Source organism: Rhinopithecus bieti, unplaced genomic scaffold (genome assembly GCF_001698545.2).
Source record: "Rhinopithecus bieti isolate Rb0 unplaced genomic scaffold, ASM169854v2 scaffold_6506, whole genome shotgun sequence".
Lineage (NCBI taxonomy): Eukaryota > Metazoa > Chordata > Mammalia > Primates > Cercopithecidae > Rhinopithecus > Rhinopithecus bieti.
Genome location: NW_016805137.1, coordinates 293,755 through 304,079, shown reverse-complemented (window position 1 = coordinate 304,079; position 10,325 = coordinate 293,755). Strand labels below are relative to the sequence as shown.

The window sequence follows — 10,325 nt, the reverse complement described above, 5'->3', positions numbered from 1 at the left end:
TGTGTGTGTGTGTGTGTGTGTGTGTGTGTGTGTGTGTAGAAGCATCTTCAACTTTTAAAAACATACCTCACATATGGAAAACTTAATTAATTGAAATAACCATTAGAAAGAAGCTTTGATTATTTTCTAGAATGTACTTCCTTTCATTAATATTCCATATTTTAATTTGAAAATTTTCCATTTGAAGCCAAGGCAATATACCTTGATATCTTTTTCATCTCTTTGATTCTAGAATATTTCCACAGTATTTTATAAATTAATTACTGTCAATAATAGGAAAGCTCATTTATTTTTTACATATTCAGTCTGTATTTGGACATTTTATTGAACTCACTTATAAGTTGTAATTTTTTTTAGTTACTTCTCATGGATTTTTTTTTAAGTAGATGATTATATTATTTGCAAGCAACAACAGTTTTCTAATATCTCTTTGCAATATTTATATTTACTTAATTTTTCTTGCCTTATTGCATTGGACAGTACCTACAGTTTAATGTTCAACAGCAGCAGTATTGGCAGGCTTTTTTTTTCTGAATCTTAAAGGAATGCCTCTGTTTTAGTATGATGTTCCCTGTAGCCTTCTTGTTGCTGCCTTTAGCAATTTTTTTTCAGTTTCACATTACTAAGAGTTTTATTAATATGGATGCTGAATTTTATCAAATGCTTTTTTTAAAAAAATTATTGAGATGATTATATCAACCTTCTTAACCCATTTCCCATTTAGAAAGAAAAAAATTGCAGCTCATTGCTAGTGCAGTATTCTTGGGGCAAATGGGAAATGAGTTAAATAAATAATGTGGTGAATAAAATTAAGTAATTGATCCCAATTTTGGCCTACCCTTGCATTCCTAGTATGAGTCCTGATTGTGCATCATGTCTCATTCTTTTAATATAACATTTGGCACATTCTAAGAAGTGAAATAAGATCAGTATGATTGGAATGCATTGATCAAGGGAGACGTTGGTATAGAATGAGATTAGAAAGGAAGCAGGGACAGACATTATGGCCTCTGTTAAGAAATTTGGGGTTTTATTCTAAAAGCAACAGAAAGCCATTGATGGATTTCCTCAAAGGGACAGGGGAGGTGATTTGATCTAAGTTTGCAAAATATAACTTTGACTACTGTGTGGAAATGGATTGGAGGGAGTGGTAGGTATGGAAGTGAAGAGACCATTTAGGAAGCTATTTCTGTCCAGGCTAGAATGGTATCAGTGAAGAAGGAAGCGAGCAAATTCAAGATGTGTTTTGGAGGTCTAGCTAGAATTCACCAGTCTAGCTGATGGAATGGATGTGAGAGAAAGTGAGGAATCAATGATGACTTCATGAAATTCACCTTTAAAACCATCTAGACCTAATACCATTGACAACAGAGAGAGTAGGTATTTTATTAGAACTTTTACTAGAACTTCTTGAATTCTATAATTCACATATTTCTATATGTAGATTTTTAGAATCTTTCTCCAAGCTAAACCACTCATGTTAGCAAAATTTTTTAAAGCTTCCATTTTAGCTTCTAGCTTCACTGTCATTTTTTTTTCACCATCCTCAGTTTTAGTGTCTTACCTCTATACTGACATTTCTCATTCAGCCATCACTTATCAAGCACTGACAGTGAATTATAGTTTCTCCAGTGATTCCTCTGGTTTACTGGGCAGACCCTGCTGACTCCATGTTTTTCAGAAGTCCCCAGAAAAGATTCACTTCTGTTTTCAGAAGACCAAATTATTTCATCTTTAGGAATAGTTTCACCACCAGGGCATGTAAAATATAGTGTCAGAAGTCCAATCTACCACTTTTCGTCTCACTAATTCCCAGGGCCAAAGGTACTCAAAATTGTATCTGAAAAAGTAATAAACTTGAAGCACTGAATAGTTACTGGAGATAAAACAAGAAAACCCAAAAGAATGTGTTTCTGTGTGCATGGCCACTTTCGGATGCAGGTGTGCTAGAATACCAAAGAATACAAGTCAGGCATATGAATTTCTGCAGTCTCCCTCCAGCTTCCAGACTCAGAAGCAGATATCTGTCCTGTACTTAAAGTATATAAGGTGGCTAGTTTCTCTGTGTGTCTATGACAATAACTCATAGTCGTATAGTAAAAGAAAGCCCTTTGTACATGTATCACCTCATTTGATCATCATAAAAACTCCATGAAACAAAATGATTTCAATTTGTGGAAGCAGAAACTGAGGCTGGAGAAATAAGTAAATGATAGAACCTGGACCTCAACCCAGATTTTTCTGACTCCAGACCTCAACTTCCTTTTAACTATACCATGAATACTCATTACGAAGTTGAAAACAGACTTCAGTTTTTAAACACACTTCTACCAGACCTACATGTTCCCTAACATGTTGATCAATTGATCCCTAACTCCAAAAATGCAATATTTCACGTGATAGAACAATGGCCATTTCTGAGCATTTCCTGAACCTCTGTCATGTGCCATGCCCTGAGTTACAGCAATGGGGAAACAGCAGGAAACAAAACACAGGCACAGTCCTGCTTTCATGGTACATCAAGTCTAGTGAATTACATCAGGAACTAAGTGAGTCATAAAACACAAAGGAAACGTTGTTATCATGTTCACTAACCTCAAATCGGATTCCAGGTCTTTATCAAAGACTGCAGAGTATGTGAAAGGGACTTTTTTGTGTACTTGGTATATCATGCCCCAGCACGGCTGGTACTCCTGGTGTTTGAGGGAAATGCTAACTAGAAAGGAAAATGTGGCCGGGGGGTGCAAAAGAGCCTGGAAAGACAGCTCTACCTTTTACAACGGTGAAGTGAAGATGTGGGTGTTAACACAGACTCTGCAGGTTGTTGCAGACAGGAGAGAGCCTAGCTCTTGTTCCTTTCCTATAGGCACAGAGAATGCCTCTATGACCCTGAGCTGGCACCTTGACAGTTCTGCTCTCCCTCCCTAAAGATAGCCCTTCAGAAGGAGTCCTTAATGAGCCTGCAGGCCCAGCTGGACAAAGCTCTGCAGAAGGAGAAGCACTATCTCCAGACCACCATCACCAAAGAAGCCTATGATGCATTATCCCGGAAGTCAGCCGCCTGCCAGGACGACCTGACACAAGCCCTCGAGAAGGTGAGGCCACACCCTCTAGTCTCCAGGCCTGTTTTCAGGCAAGAAAATGTCAAGGTAGCGGGAGAGGCACAGGAGCCAATTTCCTGCCTATTGACTGTCACTGGGGCCATCACAAACCCTTATGTGGGCTGGGATGTCTGTGCAGAGAAGGCCTGCTTCCTCTTTGTGAGGCTTGGAGCTGGGTGGAGGGCGGAGGAAGAGGCCAAAGACCAAGGCCAAATCTGGCAAGCCTTTCTGCCCCTGGGTGACTCGGGGGCAAGGTTTTCCCGACGTCTGGATTGTCAGGGAAATTCACGCCCCATCCTGTGCTGATCATGGCCCGGCCCATCAATTCATGGGATTGGAAAAGGAAGAAATGAGGGGAGTGGGTAGGGAGGAGAAAGCAGGGTACAGAAAACCAACCACTGTCATTTCCCGCCCCGCTCTGGGAGACTAAGCAGTGTGGCCATCTGTTTCACCCTGGGCAGAGGACAGGAAGGGACTGGAGCCCTCCTCCATTCAGGACTCAGCAGAGAGGACCAAAGGCTCTGATAGCCATTCGTCCTCTTTGTCTTTTCCGGAAGCTCAATCATGTGACCTCGGAGACAAAGAGCCTGCAGCGAAGCTTGACACAGACCCAAGAGAGGAAAGCTCAGCTGGAAGAGGAAATCATTGCTTATGAGGAAAGGATGAAAAAGCTCAATATGGAATTAAAAAAACTGCAGGGCTTCCACCAGGAGAGTGAGCTGGAGGTGAGGAGCTGCCCGGGGCTTGGGCTGCCTCACTCGTAGGGGTCCACAAGGTCACCTCTTGCATCCAGAATTATTTAGCACAAAGCTGTTCCCTTGGGCTGATAGGTTCCCTCCACTTTCTTGGCTCCCTGAACTTCAGGCAGAGGCGGCAAAGATCGGAGCATGGGTGCCCTCTGCTGGCTGCTGGGAAGAAAATACCCCCAACACATCTCCCAAGGCCCAGGAAGCACCCTCCAGCCTTGTTGTGGGTCCTGGGGTCAGGGAGGCCAGCTGGAGTCCCCCTCCTCACTTTGCTCCCCTGAGTAGGTGCACGCCTTCGACAAGAAGCTAGAAGAGATGAGCTGTCAGGTGCTGCAGTGGCAGAAGCAACACCAGAATGACCTCAAGATGCTGGCAGCCAAAGAGGAGCAGCTCAGGGAGTTCCAGGAGGAGATGGCCGCCCTGAAAGAGAACCTCCTTGAGGACGATAAGGAGGTGGGCATGCCTCAGCTTCTGTGTGCCTCCTCTCTGCACCTTCAGGCACATCCTATGGCCACCCAAATGCCAGACAGCCCTTGGTGGGGTGGGGGAGCCTGGGAGCAAAGGAAAGGTCACCCCCTCCATTTAGCACAAAGCAAGGGCCACAGCTGCTGGTTCAACCCACCCGTGTTCTTGTGGCTTTGTTGATAGATACTGAGCAGAATGAAGGCCCCATTCTAGAGAAGAGACTGTCAGGTACACCAGCTACCCCGACCTAGTCCACTGGGTGCCCTTCCAGAGTACATCCTGACACTTTTGGCAGCCCTGGACCCTACAGTGGAATGGGCTAAGTGACCTTCTGGGCTTGTCCCAGGCCCACCTCCCTGAGCAGTGAAGTTCATGGCAGGAGGCCACAGGACAGCTCAGGTGGTCACTGGGCCTTTACTCAAATTACAAAGAAGTCATCTTAGGCCAGGCACAGTGGTTCACACCTGCAATCCCTACGTTTTGGGAGGCCAAGGCAGGAGGATCGCTTGAATCCAGGAGTTTGAGACCAGCCTGGGCAACACAGCAAGACCTCATCTCTACAATAAGTTTAAATGTTAGCTGGGCATGGTGGCCTACACCTGTGGTCCCAGCTACTCGGCAGGCTGAGTGGGAGGATAGCTTGAGCCGGGGGGAAGTTAAGCTGCCATGAGCTGTGATCACACCACTGCACTCCAGCCTGAATGACAGGGCAAGACTGTCAAAAAAAAAAAAAAAAAAAGAGAGAAGAGAGAAGAAGGAGAAAAAAAAGGCATCCCCCCCTCTTCCTCCAGATGTTTTTCTTCCATCTGTTAGAAAATTGGCTTAGCATACTTCTTTTTTAGGAGTCACTTTAATGCCTTCACACTGGAAACCAGGATTATAAATGTACAAATCTACTGTGTCTCTGCTATAAATGGTGCCTTCTCAGAAATGTCACCTTTGTGTGGGATGCCACACACACAGCCAGAGGGGGAGGCCTGGTGGCAACTCCACAACTCTGGCCTTGGGTTGGATAGCGGAGTCAAGTTTTCTTTTCCCAGGAAGACAGAAGAGGCCTGACTCGGAAGGAGGGATGACAGGCCTGTGCTCCCACCTCTGACTGTCTCGTTTTCTTTTTGTACCCAAGCCCTGCTGCCTGCCCCAGCGGTCTGTACCCAAAGACACCTGTAGGCTCTACCGAGAGAATGATCAGATTATGACCAGCTTGGAGCAATGGGCGAAACAGCAGAAGTGAGTATGAGAGGAAAAAGGAAGGCAGGGTCCAAGGCCTGGACTGAGCCGAGGAGCCACACGGGTGCTAAAGATTAGTCACACACACATCCCTGAACTCCTGGAAAACAGATCCAGTCTCAGCCCACACCCAAGGGATGGGAATAAGATGGAGAGGAGGGCTCAACCCTTCAGGCAGGTTTGGAGAGCGCTGCTGACCTGGAAACAGCAGCAGCAAGAAGGAAGGACTGCTTTGCTGTGGCTCAGATGTCCTCCTCCCGTCCCAGGATCCAGCTTCACTGCCTGGCCCTCTTGAACTCATTCCCTTGAACTCACCTGGGCTGACAGGGATTTTGCATAGGAGTTGAGTTCAGAGAGTCCACTGAATGCCCAGGTGCTAGGAAGGCCCCAACTCTGGGGACAGGGTGATGCATGGGGGGCCTGGGATGCAGCTGCCATCTTGCTGAGAACCCAGCGTCCCATTCAGCCCCTGCACCCTTGCTCACAGGAGGCTGGCAACTGGCCACTCTTTTCTCCTGTGATTTTATTACAGGGTCGCCAATGAGAAACTGGGAAACAAGCTCCGAGAGCAGGTGAAATACATCGCCAAGCTGAGTGGTGAAAAGGAGTAAGTCATCTTACACTACCCCGGCTGCTTCCTGGGAGCTGACTGGAAGGGTCAGCAGGGAGCCAGGGCTGGCTTTAGCCCTTGATAGGGGGATCAGCCCAGGAAAGTGCTTCGGAAAGACCTCCAGGTCCCGAATCTGCATCTGTGTCACCTTGGGCATATCACTTGACCTCTCAGAGCCTTAGTTCTCTCACCAAAAATCCAAAGGGAGTTTAGTGGTCTTTTTGTTCCTTCCTGCTCTCATGGTTCTCAGAGGTCAAGGGTGCTAAGCAGGGAACAGGCAGTGAAAGGCAGACTGGATTAGTTAGGGCAGGGGCTGAGCTGCTCTAACAGATCCCAAGTGAAGGCACAAACAAGGAACATCTCTTCGTGAAATCATCAAGTGAGCAGGCCAGGTTGGAGAAGCCCTTCTGTTCCACCTGGTCATCTGGGGGCCTGTGGTCTTACTTCCCCTCATGGTCAAAGCTGGGTCCATTAAGAGGGAGGTATGCGAGGAGTGTTACCAGTTTGAGAATGGAGGTGAAGGTATGAAGATCTAAAACTGAGATTTTGGAGGTGGCAAAGTAACAACTAACCACAAGCCTTAGGACAGCGCTTCCCATCCTTTCCTCAGGGAACACTTAGAAAACGACAATACCTTACATAACACCATGGATACTGTGCAGCTATCAAAAAGAATGAGATCATGTCTTTGTGGAAACATGGATGGAGCTAGAGGCTATTATCCTTAGCAAACTGACACAGGAATAGAAAACCAAAAACCACATGTTCTCACTTGTAAGTGAGAGCTGGGAGAGGGTGGGAGGAGGGAGAGGAGCAGAAAAGATAACTATTGGGTACTGGGCTTAATTCCTGGGTGATGAAATAATCTGTACAACAAACTCCTGTGACATGAGCTTGCTGATGTAACATGTACCCTGAACCTAACAAAAGTGAAAATAAAATAAAAGTGAAAAAGAAAATGACCACAGTTTAGGATCACTTGAGGCCAGGAGTTTAAGACTATCCTGGGTGACAGCAAGGCCCTGCCTCTACAAAAAAAAATTAAGAATTAGCCTAGCCAGGCGTGGTGGTGCACACCTATAGTCCCAGCTAATCGGGAGGCTGGGGCGGGAGGATTGCTTGAGCCCAAGAGGTTGAGGCTGCAGTGACCTATGTTCACACCACTGCACTCTGGCATAGGTGACAGAATGAGACCCCATCTCTAAAAAAGAAGGGTAAAAATAACCACATTTGTTTGGCATACTTGTGATAAGCTGACCAAGCAGTGGCTGCCCCAGAGCCTTGCCCCTAGGGCTGTGGGCATCTCCAAACACCTGGAATCCATTCGTGGCACCCCAGGTGGAAAGCCCTATTCTAGGCTTTGGCCTTGGGTACATGGCTGAGTTCAAGAGAAGGCTGAGACCTTTGGAATAAGGAGGCCAAGGAATTGAGAAACCAGGACGTGGATGGGATATTGAAGGCTTTCAAGATGCTGACAGGAGGGGCCCAGAGAGCCAGGGAAGGAGGGCACTGCTGAGACCCCCTCTCCAGACCCAGCGGCACTGGGAATGAGGCGCTGAGGGGTGGGGAAAGAGGCGTCCTCAAGGTTGGCCAGCTTTGTAGAGAGGAAAAGGGTAGAGCATATTGCCCAGAGAAGAGGTTGAGGATGAATTCTCTACTTGATTTCCTCTAGAAAAGAGCATGAAACTTTTTACTAGGGTGTAACTAAAAGAAAAGTTGTCAGACTGAAGGTAACAGAAAACTTCAGTCTTTTTCTTCTGTTGTGCCAAGTCCAGGAAGTTCTCTTTTACAAAGAACTCACTCTTGAGTTTTCCTGTTCTTATTTGAAAGAAAAGCATCTTTTAATGATAATAGTGGCTCAACTAATACATATTTTTGCTGTGTGTGAGGTACTATCTAAGTGTTAACACGTATGAGCTCATTTCATCTTCATAAGACCTCCTGCATTCAGTATAGTCATGAACCCCATTTATGGATGAGGAAAGAGAGGACCTGGGAAACTAAGTAACTTGCCCCTGGTCTCAAAACTAGTAAGTGGCAGAGTCACAATTCCAACGTGGGAAGTCTGGTTTCAGAGCCCACTTTCACCCACTGCCCTCAACATTCATTTGGAGACACACAACAGTGATAATACAAGTTGCCATTTATTGAGGCATAGGAAATGTGCTAAATTATCTTTCCCCTCCTCTGCATGGCAGCCTCCATTTCCTCATCTGTAAAATGGGGATAAGTAACTTGCCCAAGTTCTTGACAGAGCTAGGATCTCCTGTGCTCCTGACTCTTCAGCAAAGGGAAGTAGAGAGAATACGGGCTTTGGCATTGGTGCTGGGTGAGAGTGTTTCCAAGGCACGGCCATGAGAACCCGAGGACACCTGATCACAGTTGTCCCTATCTGGTTCTTCAAGTCAAATTTCTATCATTTATCAAACCAGATCCTCATATGAACCCCAGCAGTCAGGCCAGGCCTGACTGTCCCCATCTGACAGATAAGAAAACAGGCCCAGAATTGGCAGAGTTGGGCAGGAGTACCAGCTCCTGGTCTACTCAGACCCCAGGCCTGGGCTTCTTCCACAGTACACATGTAGGCCTCCATTTCTACAGAGCACATGTAACAGCCCTGCTCTGAACAGACGTGGGTGTCTGTGCTGTCTTCCCTGTGACACCTTTATCTGTCCTTTCTAGCAGGGAACCAAGCAGAACCAGCAGCCCCAACACAACCCATCCTTCCTCTTCTTCCCACAGCCACCTCCACAATGTAATGGTCCACCTGCAGCAGGAAAACAAGAAGCTGAAGAAGGAAATAGAAGATAAGAAGACGAAAGCTGAGAACACAAGGCTATGCACCAAAGCCCTAGGCCCAAGCAAAATGGAGTCCACACAGAGAGGGAAAGTGTGCGGCGCCTTGGGCTGGAAGGGGTTGCCCCAGGACGTGGGTCAAAGAATGGACCTCACCAAGTACATCGGGATGCCCCATTGCCTGGGTACGTCTGCCATTTGTCAATAAAATAAGTGTGTTTTTTTCTTTAAATCACTGGATTGAGAATTCAAGTAGGAAGAAGAAAATAGGCCTTTTGTGACCTCAAGTCATTTTCTTAGCTACTTGGGACCAAAGATTGTTGTTTTCACATCTGTAAAGGCAGGAGGCAAATTAAGACCCCTTCTGATCTAAGAACATCTGAAGCATACCCAAGTGCCTCCATCTCAGACCTGTCCCTTCCCCTGACCCAGACCGGTTTTAGGGAACAGGTAGTAGAGGCATCTTCCTTCTACATCTGGAAACCCTGTAAGAGCACCCCAGCCACCTACCCAGCCTGGGTCCACAGCCACCTTTCCTGCCACCTGTAAACTCCGTTACCCCAGAGGCAAGAAGTCACCTGCGGCAGTCACCAGGCAGAGCTGCCTGGCCATGCGGCCAGTCCTTGAGGAATCACCTGGTTAATTTCTCCTCAAATCAAAACTCTCATTTCCTCCCTGTTCCCTCAGGTTCCTCGTATTGCTAGAATCCACATCTAGCCATGAGCAGCATTTCCACGCATGTTTCTTCCGAGGACAGTGAGTTCCCAGCCCTCCCTCTCTCTTGACCTGGATCAGCTCTTACGGGAATATATCATGGTCCCAGCCTATTTTGCAAGACACTAACGTTCGTTGAGTTTTGGCCACTTCCTGCCATGGAGTGAGCTTTAGAAGCAGACGTCCATCTCCAGGCCCAAATATGAAATAAAGACATGAGCATGAGCATAGCGGTTGTGGTGAGCTCTTGGTGTCTTGCAGACATTTCTGCCCTGCAATCCCCCAGCAACATGTTCATCCTGTTTTTCTCTGGATTCTAAGAGATATTGGTCTCTTCCATATACGGGGAAGCCATAATCCCCAATGCAAGCTTCTGGATTCGTTTTCAAACAAACAAAAGTGATAAGTAGTGCCTTTTTTATTTTCTTTCCATTACTATCTGAAACTTAAAAGAAAAGTCTAAGAACTCCAAAAGGAAGTAATCCTGAGACCCCAAAGAAAGGAAGAGCAATAAGGGCTGTATTTTTCAAATGGGGGAGCAAGAGCACACCACCTGCCCCCGCCCCAAGCTCCACATTCCATTCCTCCTTCTAACAATTGTGTTTTCCTCCCCAGCCACCTCAATACAAGTGAAATTCCATTATGACAAACTCCAAGGACAGC

The 10,325-nt window shown here is 46.4% G+C and overlaps 1 protein-coding gene across 8 annotated transcripts in view; it reads left to right on the top strand.

The window, feature by feature from the left end:
• PMFBP1 (polyamine modulated factor 1 binding protein 1) overlaps window positions 1-10,325 on the top strand; it is a 55,923-nt gene extending 45,598 nt beyond the window's left edge. For 7 of the 8 annotated variants that reach the window (XM_017871316.1, XM_017871317.1, XM_017871319.1 and 4 more), the window contains 7 exons: window positions 2,931-3,095; window positions 3,659-3,826; window positions 4,133-4,300; window positions 5,439-5,542; window positions 6,075-6,149; window positions 8,895-9,133; window positions 9,636-9,890. In XM_017871316.1, coding sequence (XP_017726805.1) covers window positions 2,931-3,095; window positions 3,659-3,826; window positions 4,133-4,300; window positions 5,439-5,542; window positions 6,075-6,149; window positions 8,895-9,133; window positions 9,636-9,652 — 936 coding nt within the window. In that variant the 3' untranslated portion in view covers window positions 9,653-9,890. Of the gene's footprint in view, window positions 1-2,930; window positions 3,096-3,658; window positions 3,827-4,132; window positions 4,301-5,438; window positions 5,543-6,074; window positions 6,150-8,894; window positions 9,134-9,635; window positions 9,891-10,277 lie in introns of those variants that run through there. The other variant, XR_001885426.1, reaches the window with a different exon arrangement.